Raw genomic sequence first — 20538 nt, 5'->3', positions numbered from 1 at the left:
GAAACAGAAGAAATACACTAACTTGTGAGAGAAGAAACGCAAATCAAATGTCTCATGCAGACCAAAAACCACGGAACTTATTTACTCTTACTGCAAGCCATTTTTAAAAACAAAACAAAAACACACTTAAAGAATAGAGTCTCTTTATTCCTGACATACCATATCTTTAAGCCACTTAAATATTAATCTAATGATGACCAGTAAATGTCATAAATCCTCAAATATATATATATATATATTTTTACTTTTCCCTTCAAACTTAATATCCTAAAATAGTCAAGCTAAGTGAAATATTGCTTATGTAGACAAAAAGAAGTGTTTTTTAAAAAAGTATTTATTATTTTTTACTTTATTTATATATAAATAAAATATTAGTAAAAATTATATATCTTTTAAATAAAAAAATATATATATTCACACACATTTCACCTTTTCATCCTCTTTCTCTGTGTGTATGTATCTATCTATCTATTGGTTCACTTTCCAAATGTTCACAATAAGCAGAACTTGGCCAGGCCAAACCAGGATCCTGGAGTTTAGTCCAGTCTCCCATGTACTTAGCCATTATTTTATGCCTCTCGGTGTGCAGGAACAGGAACAGAGTAGCCAGGAAATGAACCAGGTATTTTCAAAGGTGATAGAACAGTCCAAATTGGCAACTTGATACTGCTCCCAGGTTTTGGTTTTTGGTAGAATCAGATTTGGAGACAAATGGAATTTCCTAGGATTCAGCAGTCAATCTCTTGTGCAGTCTATAACCAGGTTATTTCATCAATTCTGAGAAATGAGGGAAATGTCTTTGTTAATTAGTCCCTTACTTTCTGTAGCGAATGTATAATTTCATTTTCCTTAGGTAAGTTAAAAAACAATTGATGTTACTGCTGTGCTTCCCATTTGCCACCTTGGAAAGACTTATGGAAAGAAGGAGTTTTGGACTGAAAGACCAAATGATCAAGAGAATAATTCTGAAAAATAAATCAAGTATGACTTAAAGTCATTATATGCTATCATAAAGTTAAATTACAAAATGATATCCAAATATTCTAGAAAAAAACTAAGAAGCAAAACTGTCTTATTACTTTGCAATGCAATCAATAAAACTTGATTGTGAAATTAATTTTGCACTGTCTTTCCTCATAAAGGTAAAGTTTACACTATAACAATAAGTGTCCAACTTGCATTCTTTCACAAATCAGGAGGAAATTAATTTTCCAAGAGCCAACAGTTCTGATGACAATAACTTTAGTGTGTTACAGATTGACCTGTATTTAGTTTTACAAAACAGTACTTACTAGCAGTTACAGTTGAATTCTTCCTTTATTAAGCTACTTTTGTGTGAAAATTAATGGTTGTGCTTAAAATATGTATTGGGTTCTAAATGAGATGCCTGACTTCAAGAGTTTACTTAGCTTGCAAGTAAACAAATTAAACTTGTTTCCTTGTGGGACTAAGCTATACTTTGAGAATTCCCAACTACACTATTATTTTAACATGTCATTCTTACAGAGTCACAAAGGTGATGATTAATTTTATGAAGAGAATTAGTTCTAGTAAAAAACCAAAGAATCAGAAATTACATTTTCTCCATTAAAATATCACACTTTTACATACTAAGACTTCCAGCAGAGATGTGATCAGTGAAGAAGACATGCTTATTAACAGATACTGACATAAGAGAGATATGTAAAAAATTGACCTAAAGTGTAATCAAACCACGGGTGTCCTCCGCAGTGATTGGATAAATCTGTAGTGGACAGGCTGCAGGCTCAGATAGCATTTGTTCCACAGCTGTTCACAGTTTACTTAGACCTCTGTTGTTTTCATCCGGGGAGCCTAGTTTACTTCTTACCTGTGTGGGGATGTAGCTCTACAAGGCAGTGGTATTCTAGGAATGAAGTCGTTCTCAGCATACTCTGAAAACAGTAACCTTTGCAGAGCATCTACTTTGAGTTCAAACACCAGGTTACATTTCTAAAGTGATTAAGTCTCACTGGAATTTTGCCCCTTGGCACTGGCGCCCTATATGTCCAGCCTCTGAGGATAAAAACGCTCCTTCAGTTTCTTTGGCTGGAAGCCTCTGCAGTTCCTTTTATGGAAATCACAGGACTAATGAGAACAGTATTATCTAGTCTTCACCTTTTATCTTTTACTCACAAATTGTAGGTTAAAAGGCAGATTTAGCACAACTGGCCTGTTTATCTAAGTTCTAAATCTTACATAAATGATTTACAGGTTATTTTCTTAATGCTTACCTTTTAATCATACTTACAGAATAGAATATCTAAGGCAATTTAGAGAATGCCTTCTGTTTTACCATCCAACAGAATTCCAAACCGTCTTTTAATTCCAATCAGTTCTGGTACAGTCATAGGTTTCCTATTCACCTAAACTAAACATGATTTCCAAGAAAATATGCTCACATTCACTCAATCCCACGAAAATGCTTGTTCCAAATAATTCCTTCAAAGATTTATTCTTAGCTTTTGGACCATATTATATTGTTCATTCACTCAACAACAATTTGATAAATACCTAGTAAGAAAAAATGCTGCAAAAGAAATTCTACCACACCCCTTCAATTGCTTGTGTAGTTGGGAGAATGCTGATCTTGGAATTACTTTATAAAATATATTTTGAACAAAGTGCATCCTCTCCATACCTTATTGTCAGTCCTAATCGTGACTTTTAGTTGTGGTAGTACACGTTCCACTTCTAGACTCCATTCTGCAGCATCTGTTGTGGGTTCCAAAATAGCTTCTTGTTTGGCAGACTCGCTCATGTCCTAAGAAAGGAAAGATATCACAAGATTGAGAGTTTATAAAAAGAAATGGTAAAATTTTGAGGCATTTTAGCAGCACATCACAATTTAAATCAAGGATTGCAGTGTTAAAATTATAGTCACAGTAGAAATTCTTTTCTGTGCTCCTAGTCATGGTGAAATAAATACATCAACCTGATAGAATAGCAAAGGAAATAATGAGAAAAGCAACCACATGATTCAATCATTTTTACTAACAAAAGTGCTTTTGATATCTGATTGAACTAATGGGAACACTAGCAAATGGACAAGCCATTTATGTACATTAATTGATAAGTACAAGAGATACAAATACTCCTATGCAGTAAGTAAACATATCTTAATTTGAAAGCATTAAATACAAAATACAAGACACCAAAATTCCAAAACAAAAAGATAAAATCCCAGAAGTAAAGGGTTTATTATTTACACAGTTTGTGTTCATAATTAAAGTGGTATTTGGGTAGGTTAAACTATAATTCAACTTAGAATGTAACTTAATATAGACATACTTGAATTCAAATCAAGTGGAGATAAAATTTTCCCTTTGGTTTTTGCCCTGGAGTAATAAAACCAACTCATGAGTGTTTTTGAATTGCAAAAGGAAAACGTTTTTAACCAGTCTTTTACAATTTAACATTGAGCATATATGGATTTGAAAATGTAAAGAATGTGCAAATTAATAATTTAAAGGGAAAGCCCAAGGCCTTAGTTGGTAGCAATTTCCCCCGTAAGCTCCCTTCATAAATTATAAGCAAATCTAAGGAAAATATAAATATTTACATAGAATAAAAAAGAAGCAAGCATTCAGCTAGCAGTTATTATGCTTTCATCTTACAAAGCAGCTGGCTCTTGAGTCCAGCCTCCTGCCAATGCAGAGTGTGAGAATTAGTGGTGATGGCTCAAACGTTTGGGTTCATCCCATTACTGTGAGCCTGGATGCCATTTCTGTCTCCCAGCTCTGATCCTACTTAGTCCTAGCTTTGCAGGCATTTGGGGAGTGTATCAGACGATGGAACTATATTCATTGTGTGTCTGTCTTTGTCTCTACTGCTCAAAAAACAATTTTAATACAGACCCAAGAGGCATAAATAGATACAATCAAAGAGATCTATGTAAATTCTAATTTGAACAATTTGTATAAGGTAATGTTGAGAGCGTCAGGGAAATGTGAATATAGGAAAACACTGGGTATTAACTATTAAATCACACACACATATATATAGCACTGTATTAAAAGAACTTATGCATCAAAGATAAATATTGAAGTACTTGCAAGTGAAGTGACAAGATGAATGAAATTATTTTTTAAATTGATCTTATTATTCTATGATACAGTTCCATAGGCTCCAGATTGCCCTTCCTAAATCCTCAACCCCCGCAATAAGTTCTCCCATGCCATTACAAGAGTATAGTCATCATACAATAGTATAAGTTCATCATTCTGCTATTTAACTATGTTTTGACATTGCAGGTGGCATCTTTGATTTGGAAGTAGAGATGCATACTGCATTGTATCTTCACATCTGTATGTGATAGTCTCTACTACAGTTACTATACATCACCTTAAATGAAAAGCCATAAAACAAAATAAACAGCAGGAAGAAAAATAGGGAATTTAAAACATGAAGTTAAATAACAAGCTACTGAATGGCCAATGTGTTACTGAAGAACTGAAAAAGAAAATCAAAGACCTTCCTGAAGCGAACAATGTGATTTCAGTGAGGAAATTAATAAGAACAACAACAAAAAAACCCTACTTTTTTTGAATGAATGAAAATGAAAACAAAAATACCAAATCCCCTGAGATGCAACAAAAACAGTATTGAAAGAACTATTTTCTTATATTTAGCAAGGAGGTTGCCTTATATCAGAGAGAACATATGATTTTCATCCTTTTGGGATTTATTTGTTTCACTGAGCATAATAGTCTCTAGTTGGGACCAGTAGGTTGCAAATGGTAGACTTTCATTTTGTTTTTAATGGCTGAGTAGTATTCCATGGATAGATGTACCACAGTTTCTTTATCCACTCCTCTCTGGACTGGCATCTGGGTTGTTTTCCATGTCTTTTCTAATGTAGATTATGCTGTTGTAAATATAGGATTACAGATTCCTTTTTCATATGCAGATTTCATTTCTTTTGGATCTATTTCCAATATTCCCAGAAGTGAGAGACCTGGGTCATGCAGCAGGCCAATTTGAGTTCTCTTAGCACTCTTCATACTGACTTCCATGGTGCTTAAACTAGCCTACACTGCCACCAACAGTAAAGGAGGGTACCTTTCTCCCAACATCCAGTTGATGTTAGTAGAATTCTGAATGTAATGTTAAGAGGAAAGTTCACCTCAATCAGTGCTTACCTTAAGAAATTAGAAAAGCACAAGTAAATAAGCTAACCATACATTTGGAGGAGCTAGAAAGTCAACAGGAAAGCAATCCCAAGATTAGCAGGACAAAAGAAATAACCAAGATAAGGGAGGAAATAAACCAGAGACCAAAAAGCATTAAATAAGATCAATGAATTAAAGAGCTGATTCTTTGAGAAAATCAACAAAATAGACACTCCAGTAGCCCAATTAATCAAAAAAAAAAAAGGAGGGAGAAGATACAAATTAATAGGTCAGGTGAAAAAGGAAATATAACAGATATTTCAGACATACATAGAATTATTAGGAACCATTACAAGCAACTATATGCCAACAAACTAGAAAACTTGAAAGAAATGGATAGATTTCTGGACACATACAATTTACCAAAACTGAATTATCAATAATCTAAATAGACCTATAAGAAGGACTAAGATTGAATCAGTAATTAAATCCCGCCCAACCAAGAGAAACCCTGGACCAGATGGCTTTACGGCTGAATTCTACCAAATGTTTCAAGAACTTACCCAAATTCTCCATAAGCTTTTCCAAACAACAGAAAGGAAGGAAATCCTTCTAAACTCTTTTAAGCCAATATCACCTTAACACTAAAGCCAGAGAAAGGCACAACAGAAAAAAAAAAAAAAAAGAACCACAAAACGATATCCCTGATGAACATAGACACAAAAATTCTCAACAAAATACTAGCCAACATCAGGCAGAACATTCACTCAGTCAAACTGGATTCATTCCTGGCATTCAAGAATGGTTTAATATTCACAAATCAATAAATGTGATTCACCACAAATTAAAAAATAAAAACCATATGATCAGTTCAATAGATGCAGAGAAGGCATTTGATAAAATCCAACACCACTTCATGATAAAAGCCTTAATCAAGATAGGCATAGAAGGAACATTCTATAACATAATCAAAATAATACACAAAACCCAACAATGCCAGTATCATACTAAATGAGGAAATACTGGAAGCATTTCCACTGAGATCTGGAATTAGACAAGGATGTTCATTTCCACCACTGTTATTCAATATTGTATTGGAAGTCCTTGCCAGAATTATTAGGCAAGAAAAACAAATTAAAGAAATTCAGATTGGAACTGAGGAACTGAAATTATCTGTTTGCAGATGACATGATTTTTTAGACAGAAGAACCAAAAAATTCAATCAACTAGTACACTCAAATAACTCCATGGCTGAGAAAGAGTATATAAGTAAAGTCCCCTTTAAATTGGAGGAGAGGAATTTCAAATACCTTGAAATTAACCTAACCAAAGATGTGGAAGACCTCTACGATGAAAATTACAAAACATTAAGAAAAAAAAAAGAAACAGAGAAAGACACTAAAGATGGAGAAAATGATCATTCTGCCTTTATAGGCAGAATCCACATAATCAAAATGTCCATATTACCAAAAGTAATACACATATTCAATGCAATTCCAATCCAATTCCCAACAACATTCTTTTCAGAAAACGAGTGGATGATACAAAAGTTAATCTGGAAGCATAAGAGACCATGAATAGCCAAAGTTATCCTCTGAAGAATAAAAATCAAGCTGAAGGAATTACAATTCCAGACCTCAATATATACTACGGAGCAGTGGTCATCAAAACAGACTGGCACTGGTACAGAAATAGAGAACAGAATAGAAACAGAATATACTAGAAAAGAGTAGAAACCCTAGCAGGGAACCTACATACAGCCAACCAATCCTTGATAAGAAAACTGAAAACAATTCAGGGAAAAAGTCTGGTTTCTTCAACAAACGTTGGGACAATAGGATAGCAGCCTACAGAGGTAAGAAGCAAGACTCACGCCTGTCACATTATACAAAAACCAGCACTACATGGATCAAGAACCTAAATCTGCACCCAGAAACCATTAAACTATTAGAGGAAAACATAGGGAGCACTCTCAAAGATACAAGAATTGGGAAAGACTTCTTTTAAAGTCACCAAAAGCACAGTCAGTTACAGCCAATATAAACAAATGGGACCACAGCAACCAAAAAAGCTTCTGTACAGTAAAGGAGATTATCCACAAAGTGAAGAAACAATCAATGGAATAGGAGAAAATCTATGCACACCATTACAACCTATAGGCGACTAATAGCTAGGATTTACAAAGAGCTTCAGAAACTCATGGAGAGCAAAACAAATAACCCTATGAAGAAATGGGTGAAATAAATGAACAGACATTTTTCAAAAGAACAAATTTAAATGGCTAATAGATGCCTGAAAAATTATTCAGGCTCCTGAGCTGTCGGGGAAATGCAAATGAAAAGCACACTGAGGTTCCACCTAACTCCAGTGAGATTGACAATATTTAAAAAGTGGTGCAAAGATGAGAAAGGGGATGACTTGATTGAAATCAACTTTGAAATCAGGCAATGTTATAGAGGGTTAATTACCTGTGTTCTATCATTTTGTATATATAAGAAAGCTGCTAAATTAAAAAATATAAAAAGAAAATATTATGTAGATCCATGGTGAAATTACATTATCAATGTGTATTTATATCATAAAAGGTATTTTTAAAGTGAAAGCGCCTTAGATTTACCTTTCCCAATCCTATACGACATTAAGTAGAAGATTTTCTGTAGGAATTTGAGGTCTTTAAGGACTGAACTCTCTGAGGAGACACTGGACATGCAGACCTAAGAAGAGTCTTACAAGAAGCACTTATTGCACTTCACTCCTTAATTCAGGGAATTTTACATCAAATATTACTACTTAAGTATGGACAATACTTTGATTTATGGAGCCGCTATTTGGGTGAATGAAAGAAGAATGTTGCTGATTAAATCCCAAAGCCATGGCCAGGCATTTAGCCTTGGGCATAAACCGTCAGTTATGGTGCTTGCTTCTCATATCGCAATAATGTGTTCAATGCCAGTTTAACTCTCAAGTCCAGCTTCCTGCTTACATGGACCTTGGGCTCATGTAGTTGGGATTGTGCCACCCTGTAGGAGATCCTGATTGAGTTTCTACCTCTGGGATGTGGCCTGGTTCAATCCTGGTTCTTGCAGGCATTTAGGCAGTAAGCCAGCAGGCAGGAGCTCTTTTTCTGTGTCTGTCTGCCTCTCAAATGCATTTAAAGAAAACATTTTAAATACCAGAGTCAGTGCATTCCAACCCAATTCCTTCTTTCCTACTCTCCTTTTCTTGCCCACTTTACATTTGTATATGAAGTCTAGAATCACTTAAGGTCAAGGGGATCCATTCACAACAGTACTTTTTTCAAGCCCAGATGTAAGACTGTTCAAGCTATGACTGTCACACTTAAATGTTTTTATTCAAGAAGCGCAATTTTCACAAAGGGAAATGGATCTGAAGTAACCCTGTCTGTATCAGACTCAGATTGTGAGTCAGCAGAGGACATGAAAATCAAACGTGACATTAGCATATCCCAAGGCACAAACCAGTCCTTTATATTGGGCCTTTTAATATGTTGCATTTACCCTTACCAGCTTTTCATTTGATTCTCTTATGATTTGCTAGCTCCTACTCCTTGTGTCCTAAAATGATGTACTATAGGAGCTCAAAACGTTTCACTCATTTTTAAAACAATTTAAACTTTTTACTATTGTTCATGATACAATCCCATAGACATGGAGATTTTCCTTCCCACTCAACAGAATAGTGCTTCAGCAACAGTCACTCACTCTAAGGCATAATTTACAGGTGGAAATGGCATATTTCTCAAATGAAGACAGGGCCAAAGAGAACACTAGGCTTGCTAGAGCAGCATTAACTTATTCAAACTACAGAGCATCTATTTACATGTTTGTGCATCAATTTAAATGGCACCATGTTTCACTCAAAAATTCTTAATGCCTAGTAAGTGGATATATTAACTATGCAAGCCATACATATAAGGTATAAATCATTTAAAAACACTGTACAATGCTTTGGTTATAATACTTCGAGGAAACTTTGCTTTCCCAATTGCTTTTCTACTGAGCAAATGGTATTTTGTATAGGGCTATTAGTAAAAAAGAAATAGACTGCTGTTTTTGTTTAATCAAAATTTTATATCATCATGACAAAGTCCTACTCCGAAACGACATTAACTAAGATAAAGCATAGCTCTTGGGAAATTGCATTTTCCAGTTACTGCTGCTGAAGAAACAATTAGAAGCTCAATAAGACACATGTTATCTAGAAGCCTCATTTATAATTAATTTAACCAATAAACCATTTGTTAAACTCCTCCAGTGTTCAAGGTAAGAATCAAGGCATTATGCTTACTGTGAAAAGATAAAAGGTCTTAGTTCCTGCCTGCAAACAGTTTATGGCTTATTACGAGGACTTGGAGGCCAGTTTATGCGAGTAATTGGTCCTAGATAAAAGGAAAATCTTAAGAGATGAGCTCTGAACCTAAGATTCCCAAAGGAGTCAACCATCCCCTAATATAACCTCAGGTACAAATAGTAGGGCATATCTTCAAAATCAGTTCAAGGACTAAGAATACAGTGGTAATAGCCTCCTCAGAAGCTTGTGCCAATCGGTAATTTCTTAAGTAACAATAGAATGGTTAAGCATCTGTAGAAAGACTATTACAGACATACACACACATACATATGGGGTGTGTTACACATCTGTGTGTATACAGGCACATATATATGTATGTATATCTATACACACATATATGACAACCTTATGGATACACTAATACTAAAATTCATTTGAAAAGCTCAATTTTTTTTTTGCCTACTCAGACAGACATGAAAGTTCAATGAACTATTAAGATGAAACAGTTCTAAGAGTCAAAGATAATGAAATTAAATCGTCTTGAGTCAGGTCAGTATGTTAATACTAAAAAGATGGGTCTGCAATTCCACTTTTACTATCAAATTCTACCACATCATATGCCAGCTGTCAGCCAATTTACTTAACCTCTGCAAATCCCAGGGTTCCTATCTGTGCAACATGGACAATAAAAAAATCCTCCTCATAAGAAAGGGGCACGCAAGGAGTCAACGACCTACTTAAAGGTTTTCCTAGCACAAGTTTACTATGGGCAGCCCCTAACATTATTTTACAGTTACCATTATTATACGTATCATCAGGATACATGCTTTCACATAAGGGTTAAATGCCCAATACTGATGCCATGAAACAAGGAGTTGTCTTCTCATTTTTAGAAGTGAGGATTCTGATATATGCATAAATTAAGCAACTTTTTTGACTTTACATCATCAGCAAGCAGCAGGTGCAGTGTTACTCTAGAGCAGAAGCTCTAGAATACCTTATCATGTGTCTCCTAGCAATACATTGTCACACAGAGCATATGTACTTTCCTCTAGTTTATTATCTTTTCACCTCATTTTGTTCCTTATTCCAGTGTCCCTAATAATAATACTACAGTATTATTTTTTATGTATTCAGAATAATGATATTTTTTATGTTTCTGATTCTATCCATCTACATTACCATGTCTACTTTCATATTATGACTTATTTTAAAATTGTTGATCAATGTGAAGTTTACTTGGACATAGCAGGAAAAAATGCAGCTTTTTGTCCATTCTGGTAACCTGTTATCATCATGTAATTGAACTGTTCATTTTTTTCCACTGACTTGCTTTATGCAGCAATATCACTAATGCCTGGAGATTATTTAATGGAATCTAAAATACGTTATGATCTATTTTTGACAATACCATACTTTTATTTCACATTGCAAGTAATTACAAAAACGACATTACTGAATCCCTGACAACCATCATCCAGATTCCCCTAAATGTTACACAAACTTCAGGAACTTATCAATGAAAAGATACAATATTTATATCTGGGAAAAATGTTCATATTATCGTTTATACTTTTTGTGATTCCATTTTTTAATGCAACATATTTCACTTCTAAGAATAATAAAGCTTTTTTAGCAAGCAGATAAATATTTTAAGTTTGATTAACTTCCTAAAGCTAGCTGGTCCAGGTGACAAATAATATAGATAGCATAGGAGTTCATATGAGAGAGGGAAGTATGTTGTAACAGGATGACAGGATTTACGTTTGGCCTCACAAAGATATATGTGATACACACAGATCAAAAAATACATGATAAGTGTTTACAGTGAGGAAACAATGAAGCATATATAGATGCAGTTTGTGAAGATCAGCGTGCAGAAAGACCAGACACTTACTGGGGAGCAAGCATCAAGTACATCAGGAAAAATCCAAGAACGGGATGTGAATTTTCTCCACCAGGCCAGAGAAGGCAAAGAGTTAAAAGCCAGTACCAAGCTTCATTCATCCAACCAACAAATAACGTTGAGTGGCTACAACGTGTAATTTATTGTTCTAGTTCAGTGATAGTGAATACAACAAAAATCCTCAGAACAAACATTGTGGCTATAAAACATTAAGGGGTTGTAGAACTGTCAGTCACAAAGGTTGAAAGGAGTCACGATGAGCCCAGTGCTGTAGCTTAGTGGCTAAAGTCCTTGCCTTGAATGTGCTGGTTCTAATCCCGGCAGCACCACTTCCCATCCTGCTTCCTGCTTGTAGCCTGGAAAAGCAGTTGAGGATGGCCCAAAGCCTTGGGACCCTGCACTTGTGTGGGAGACCTGCAAGAGGCTCCGGGCTCTGGGCTTCAGATTGGTTCAGCTCCAGCCATTGTTTATGGAGAAAAACAAGGACGGCTGTGTAGATAGTTGCCTATGCTCAAGTTCTGAAAACCACTCCAACTATTTAGTTTTATTATCTATATGGACTTGTATGCATCAAAAGCTACTGAATTAAAAATTTCCAGATAATTTCATGTTTTATAAGCCAGATAGAGGAACAGTATGAAAATAGTTTGGAAAAAGAATAGGGGTGGGGTTGAAGGATGTGGACCACAGACCATCAAGGACATGATTGACCTTAAAAGACAGCTGAAGAGATAGAGATTGCATTTCAAGGCAATAGCCACAGGTCTCAATGACCACCTAGATGTCCTAGATGAAAATAAATCATTGAAATATTCAAGCACCAACACTGTCAATGGATTGTAGTGAATGATAATGGGAGTTGGCAGGGGTGGGGAAGGCTGTTAACAGAATGTAGTGTTGTGAAAGGCTGAAAAATGTGCATATTCTGAACAATCATCTAATATACTGAAAATGTAATAGAAATTTTCTATTAATGTTAGTTCGGAAGTATCACCTTCCATTTATAGAATGATAGCTCTCAAATAATACTTGAAAAAATTCATCATATTGCTTTTCATCAGATTCCCCTTAGTAATTTCTGCGCGAGACACAATTTGTGATATAAAATTTAATCTAGCAGGCCTTCAATGGCAATCCTTGTGACAGATTAGGAAAATAAAGCCATGACATCACCAGCACTTCTCAGTTTTCATTGCAATGCAGACTTCTTGATGACTTATATCCTAAGCTTCTTACAAAAATACTTAGTAATCTAAAGACTTATTTGTATTATAGAATAATGACTTTTTTGGTTCCTATTATCCTGTGGCAAGTATCAATGTCAGTTACTAATTTAGTCTCCAGGAATGCTGAAAATTTATACAAAATAGGAAAAGCACTAAGTGCATACTATATATGGGTACAATTCAAGGTGCTGACCAAAAATTAGATTGTATTTAGAAGGGATTTTGCCCAATTCATAATTTCTATTTCTTAAGAAACTCACAATGAAGCCAAGATGTAAGATTTCTCTTTTAAACAACATTTATTTATTTTCATTTGCAAGGCAGATTTACAGAGAAAAAGAGGGACAAAAAGAGGTTTTTCCATCCTCTGGTTTGTTTTCTAAATGGCCCCAACAGCCAGAGCTGAGCTGATCTAATGCTAGCAGCCAGCAACCTTCTCCAGGTCTCCAAGGTGAGTGTAGGGGCCAAGTACTTGAACCATCTCCCACTGCTTTCCAAGTCCATTAGCAGGAGGAGGATTGAAAATGGCACAGCCAGAACTAGAATGAGCACCAACAGCCCATATGTTGTTGCAGCAAATGGAGGATTAGCCTGTTGAGCTGAAGATATCCCTTATTTCAAACATACATTGAAAAGTTACAGCAAGGATCAATGACAATTCTACTGCTGTTTAGGTGTCCCCTGTGTAGTAAGAAGAGCAATCGTCTAGACTTTCTATTTGCCTGCAGGTGTAAAGCTGATGAGGCTGATGCAGGTTAGTCCCCAGAGAAGTAAACGCATTTCCTTAGTTGTAATGTGTTCTACCACACGTGACATGTTAATCGTATCACCTGTGAAATACCCACCATGTTTCTCTCCCAACACTGAGAGGAGGCAACAAAGAAGAAAACATATTTTCCTCAAGCAGCAATCAGAATCAGTGGTAATCTATGAGGCCAGTGATGTTGTATATGACAGTTTCTCTTTATTACTCGGAAAGGATATTTTGTCCAGAAGGAAGTATAAATCATATGTAAAATGAAGAAAATCTAAAGTGTTTGAGATAATAACAAAGCACATCAATTTTCTCCTCCTTTGATTACAATATGCAAACTTGTCAGAAGATCTTGTACAACTGAAATGACATTTTTATACCAATCCCATATTTTTACTTCTTTTCAGCTTTTGCTTTCTAAGCTGAAAACTCTCATTCTCGGTACAATGACTTCTTTTTCTTTGCAAAGAAATTAAAAACCGATTGTGTTTAAACCTTTTGAGATACTTGGTTTTATACTGTATAACTCAGAATTTGGTTTCTAAAACCTCAAATTTAGCATCTCAAGAAAGAATAGTATCTATGGTGTGCCTGAAAAAAATGTTTTGAAATGAAGTGATGGGCTTTTAAAAATAGAACTCCGAGAGCGCACAGCTCCCTCTCATCTTTTTCACAGGGGAAGGAGAATGACACATCTGCATTATGTTGCCAGCACACAGTTGCTGTGCTTTTGCTGTGATGCACACTGTAGAGGGGAGCTCAAGAGGCCACGCACGACTAACAGTGTAGCCACCAACCAACCAACTGAAGTTTGAAATAGATAGGACCAGCGCATCTCACTACACTTTGTCACCATAGCTGTCCTTCTCTGCTCCCTCTTCCCACAGCTCTGAATATTCTACTACGTCCCTAACTACCCTGGATCCTGCCCAACTGTCACAGTTTCAATTTAGCTCCTGTCCTTCCTCATGAACATTCTCTGGGTGACTTTGACTAAATTTCAGACTTCAAGTACTCTCAAGAATCAGAAGGATTTGCACAATGTGGAACTTTGCGGAATATGGCTGAAACCTAATAATATTCATTCATAATATTCTTTCAAGAAAAGCTATCTAAAAAATTAAAATAGTTATTTTACATGTAAGCTTTGCAAGATAGAGCAAAACCTCTCTAATTACAGATGAATTCCTGAAAAGTATCATATTTGGCAAGATCAAAATTGTGATGGGGGGGCCTGGCGCAGTGGCACAGTGGTTAAGGTCCTTGCCTTGCACGCCCGGGATCCCATATGGGTGCCGGTTCTAATCCCGACAGCCCCGCTTCCCTTCCAGCTCCCTGCCTGTGGCCCGGGAAAGCAGTTGAGGACAGCCCAAAGCTTTGGGACCCTGCACCCGTGTGGGAGACCCGGAAGAGGCTCCTGGCTTCGGATAGGCATAGTATTGGCCATTGCGCTCACTTGGGGAGTGAATCATCGGACGGAAGATCTTCCTCTCTGTCTCTCCTCTCTGTATATCCGCCTTTCCAATAAAAAATAATAAAAAATAAATCTTTAAAAAAAATTGTGATAGGGAATTAGAGGTGGGTGGGGGGAGAGTTAGTAACTCTATTATATATTTTAAAGATCATGACATTCTGAGAAGCATCAACATCCAAAACAAGGGAATTTCATCATAAGCATTCATCACTGATAGGAGAAAGCCTTATCTTAGAATGCAGAGCTTTCAACATCCATGAAACACTATTGTTATGTCACGGCCCACTTAGCCCTTATAAGTTTATTCCAATAGCAAACGATGTCTTTTTTTTCCCCACAAATTCTTGAAATTAACAGCCACAGACTTCAAATACATTGCAATATTAGCAAGATGGGTCACCAGATCCTCTCTTACAAACTTTCTGTTCAAGCTGCAGCCAACAGTCTCTGTTCCGGGTCCCGTGGGTTCTGTCTCAGCTGCAGAGAGCCACCTCGTCTAGGGATATGTCCATCCTAGTGCCAAAACTTGTTACGAAAGTCCTCACCAGGATGGCGAAGTTTTCATCCAGGCTACTACATGGCTAGATTTCTCCCTCTGCCTAATCCTGCTTTCTGACCCCTTCCATTCACATCTGCCAGGTGCACCCCAAAACCTGATCAGTGTCTGCTTCCAGACAGCACCCCAAAACCTGATCAGTGTCTGCTTCCAGAGAGCATAACCCGTGATACGTCTTCTTACTCATTCACATTTTCTTTTGCTTCATTTTACCACAAATCTCAAAAAAAGTTATAATATTACCAGCATACTCTTCATACTTCATACAATAATTATAAGTGGACTGCTTCCTATATTTCTTAGATGGTATATGCAAGAGTAAGCAATTGTTTTTGGTTTTTTTCTTTGAAGATGAAAACATACCTAACCTATAAAACAACATGCATCAGACATGTTTTCACACTGTTTTACCAATGATTGAATAAAGTCTACGCATACTAGCAGTGAATAATACTGCTGGTCTTAGAGAAATCTGCATTACAGTAGTTGAGACAGACAAGTCAATAATTAATACAACACAATTCTAGAATCTATGAAGAGAGGTAGAACATGGTGAGAAGACAGAATGATTGGGAAAACATCTCTTGTCTTAAAACCTCAGTAGGGAGGGAATGCTGTAACTCATACATTACTGAACTTCTACTGTCACATGCATTTAGCAATTTTCCTCCACAGTATGCATCATGCTTGTGCTAGTAAAGAATTTATACATTTAACATCACTGAGTCCACCTGCTGCATGAAACACAAAATCTTAAATCTGTGTTACTAATCTATATAGCAATTGTGTCATGGGGAAAAAGCAGCATCATAAGCTATAGTCAGACACAGCTGTCTCTGGCAGATGGCTGCGGTGGGCAACAGTGGAGGCTTGCCAGATTTTTTGAAATATGAAAGAGTTTTCTTCCTCATTAGTACTTCATGGTTGACCATCCACAAACACCTGGCATTCAGTTTTTTGAAAATATAAGAACACAGTCTTTAACTCTGCAGGATATCACTCTACAATTTGTCCAAAGATCCAATACTAAGATAATTTAAGAAAGTACAGGTAGGAGGAGAGTCCTCTATCATATAGCTTGGGATGAAAAATTAAAAATAGGATGGATAGGGACTCACAGAAGTGGTGGAGCAAATTATATTACTTTGTTTCAGATACCCAACTACATTATCCAGAGAAACCTGTCAATGACCTTCACAGCCCTCTTTACCAGGGATTGGGAAATCTCAGTGTACTGGCCATGTATGACCAGTGAACATACATGCCTCTGACAAAGCAACTGCAGGTGCCACTTGGAATTCAGTAAGTTTACATCAGGCTGGTTTTTAAGCTGACTGTTTAGTGTAGGCTAGGTGTAGTGCTATAAATATCTGAATAGCCTTTGCAAGAAAACTGTCTCCCACTCCTGCCACCACAAACACTATGAGTAACAGAAATGATAGTTTCTTTGTGACATTTTGCATGCATTGTACACTTTTGTTTTTCTTATCATACTGAAGGAGTACTTTGTCATGATTATCAAAACAGATGCATTACAATAATACTAAGGACAATGTACTTACTCAAAACAGAATCAACTACTTAGCTGGCTGAACTCCTATTATGAAGTAAAGGGGGAAAAATCAATAGACCTGGAATCTGCAAATAGTTTACATTAAGGTATTTTCATTTTTTTAAGATTTACTTTATTTTTATTGAAAAGGCAGATATACAGAGAGGAGGAGAGAAAGATTTTCCGTCCGATGGTTCACTCCCCAAACAGCTGCAACGGCTGGAGCTGAGCCAAACTGAAGCCAGGAGCCAGGAACTTCCTCCAGGTCTACTAGGCAAGTGCAGGGTCCCAAGGCTTTGGACTGTCCCCAACTGCTTTCCCAGGCCACAGGCAGGGAGCTGGATGGGAAGCAGAGCCGCCGGGATTAGAACTGGTGCCCATGTGGGATTCTGGCACGTTCAAGAGTAGGACTTTAACCACTACGCTATCGCACTGGGCCCCAGGTATTTTAATTTAATACCCTCTTAAAAGATTAAAATATTCCAAAGTTACATATTTTAGTGTTTCTATTTGTATAATAAAAAAAAAAAAAACCTTTTAACTGTATACCTCAGAAAGTCAGTAAAAAGAAGTGTTTTTTTTTTTTTTACTAGAATTTGATTTCATCCATAAAAAAGTTTCCTCACACATTTAGGAAACATTTATGCTTCTTCTGTACTAGGAATATAAAAAGATAGTTATCCCTCTGATCGAAGATTTATAGATCAGATCTGACAGGGAGGTTGTGGGGCAAAGATGCGGCTCTGGCTCCTGCTGGTTCTCACTGCACACTTCCAAGTGACAGGTACCTGAACTGATGCTTCCAATCTGTAAAAAGCCTTCCGAAAAAGTGAATATTCTTAATGTGGTTTCACAGATGAAGAAGAGGTGTAAGAAGTCTGCAAATGTAACCAAGTGAGAACCCTGGGATGTAGTGAACTGAGACAAAAAGCCTCACATTAATACAGTCTACATTAATTTAGGCATTGAACACATGTATACCATTCATTTTAACTAGAGAACCAATAATTCAAAGGTAGAAAAGATCACTCTGGAAAAAGGGATATTAACAAATCTTCATGATACGAAACCAAAACTGGATCTAAACTTGTTTTAAGAAATCCAAGGGAAAAACTCAAATAAATGACAAGAATATACTATATATGTACATATTTTTTTTTGAGATAACAGGTATTTAACTTTATTGAAATACAGGGCCTGACGTGGCAGCCTAGCAGCTAAAATCCTTGCCTTGCACGCACCAGGATCCTATATGGGCACCAGTTCGTGTCCCGACAGCCCTACTTCCCATTTGGCTCACCGCTTGTGGTCTGGAAAGCAACTGAGGACGGCCCAAAGCCTAGGGACCCTAGGGAGGCCCGAAAGAGGCTCCGGGCTCCTGGCTTCAGATTGATGCAGCTGTGGCCGTTGTGGCTGGTTGGGAAGTGAACCAACAGATGGAAGACCTTCCCCTCTTTCATTCTCTCTGTACTTCTGACTTTCCAATAAAAATAAACCTTTTTTTTTTTAAAGTAATATAAGGAAAAATGCAAAAATTCTACACACACAATTTAAATATCTCATTGAGAATGTATTTTAGAGATTAAATGTCTTTTGTATTAAAAGAGTAAAAGGTTCACACAAAGCAATAACTCATTATTTTCATATATCAGTTTCTTTATATATCAGTTTTAATATAATTAATTTTCTTACAAATAAATATTTAAGTATTTTCTTATAATGAAGATTATTCTATCTGGTCTAAGAAAATAGAAAATCATTTGAAATAGAATAAGTGATGTCTTTTCCATAATAAAAGTGCTAACAGGCAAATTAATTACTTTTAGGTTGAATGCGAGACAGTGAGTTGATTTTCATCATACAGAAACGAGGCTACTTCATTTTCCCCTGTGAATTTTTATATTTTCTATCATTATAATATTTTATGTATAGAAAAGTTATTTTGAGACGTACATTTCAAAAGAAACAAAAAACAATTATCAACAATGGTTTTTACTTATTTTATTTTCTAGTAGAACGTGTGTACTGATTGCTTGTTGGTCTCATGTATACCGAATGGAACTTACCAAACGATAGGTCTGGGCCTTTAAAACATTCAGATCAATGAAGTTTTCTTCATTATCTGTCTCCTCTTCCTTAGGAAAATAAGAAAATTTACAAATAATTAATAAGTTAAAAATATACTTCCAATTGCATATGTATAACACTAAAGCATACTAGATTTGCTATAAAAACTACTGCAGAAAACGGTATTCAAAATTCTAATTAAACACATGTATAAAGTCCAAGACAATATTGCGAATAATTCTTCTATGTTTTTAAGTTTTAACAGTGCCATTTAAAGAAGTCTCTCTGCCCCCTTTGTTTAACCATCAATAACAAAGCTACAAGAGGAGTGGGGAGCCCCTGCTGAAAAGCCATGTGGGAAAGAAGCAGGAGGGACTGGCACCGTGGCAAAGTGGGTGAGCCGCTTCCTCAGGTAGCTGCATCCCATATCGGCCCTGATTTGTGCCCTGGTTGCTCCACTGGTGTTCCAGCTCACTGCTCATGGTCAGAGAAAACCGGCAGATTGTAGCCAAAGTGTCTGGACCCTTCCTACCCAAGTGGAAGGCCCGCATAAATCTACTGGCCTACCTCAGCCCTGGCTGTTACAGCCACTTGGGAACTGAATCATTGGAAGGAAGACCTCTCTCTCTCTTCTTTTCTCTTTCTCTCTCTTTCTCTCTCTGTGTGTGCTTTTCCCCTTCTCTGGTAACTCTGACTTCAAAAATGAAATAAAATGAAAAATGCTAAAAAGCAGGAAAAAATGCCAAGCAGCATATCTGAATAAACAGTGTTGGAAGTTCATGGAAATATTGAACAACATGATCAAAGTGGACAAAAATGAGAGCCATATATAGAAAATTCTCACTTGCTTCAAGAGCCAATCAAATTCATGCAAAACTTTGACCTCTCACTTAGTGTGCTTTAAGTTTCGGCAAGTAATGGTTACCACTTGGCCCATGATAATTACATCTATTAAAAAATATGGTTTAGGTGGGTTCCAAGACTGTCCAGATCTGCAAATCATTTGGTTATAGGTGGATGAAGTTTGAACTGAGCTTTTGAGAGGCCTCCCCTTGCAAATATACAGTAAAAACATGGCTTCTATGGGCATGCAGAACAAAAGATGAGCTCCTTTTTTTTTAAATGTCTGTGATTTCCGGGGAATAAAGCAGAAAAAATCTAATTCAGCAAGATTAGATCACAGTAATAGCTAGATTAGGACACAGTAATAAAGCCGATAGAGCTTGGTCCCAGAGTCACAAGATCCAGCAAAAAACAACAAAATAGCCAGCAAAAGGTATCAGCTGGTGAACAATTGAACATGTAGAAGTGTAACTGTAGATTTCAAAGACTCCTTATTTCAAGACAGACATAAAAGACAGTGGTTCTGAGACATGCAGTCTCAGTATCACCTGGGAACTTGTTGAGAATTCTAAGAGCCTATCCTACATTTGCTCATTGAGGTGAGATATGAGAAGATATGATAGGCCTCGGAGAACTGCAGAGAATTTTAGGAAAATATGAAACAATATAAATGCAAATTCAATATATTCATGTAACATCTACTTTCCTAAGGAAAGGATA

General features: G+C 36.4%; 1 protein-coding gene across 1 annotated transcript in view; it reads right to left on the bottom strand.

The window, feature by feature from the left end:
• Positions 1 to 20538, bottom strand: part of IFT57 (intraflagellar transport 57) — a 57720-nt gene that overhangs the window by 25108 nt on the left and 12074 nt on the right. The window contains exons 5-6 of the mRNA XM_040980516.1: positions 18975 to 19043; positions 2660 to 2782 (exon numbers count right to left, since the gene is read on the bottom strand). Of these exons, the coding sequence (XP_040836450.1) occupies positions 2660 to 2782; positions 18975 to 19043 (192 nt within the window). The remainder of the gene's footprint in view (positions 1 to 2659; positions 2783 to 18974; positions 19044 to 20538) is intronic.

Source organism: Ochotona curzoniae, unplaced genomic scaffold (genome assembly GCF_017591425.1).
Source record: "Ochotona curzoniae isolate NIBS_2020 unplaced genomic scaffold, NIBS_Ocur_1.0 contig_3498, whole genome shotgun sequence".
Taxonomy (NCBI): Eukaryota; Metazoa; Chordata; class Mammalia; order Lagomorpha; family Ochotonidae; genus Ochotona; species Ochotona curzoniae.
This window is presented reverse-complemented; position numbering and strand designations above follow the sequence as displayed.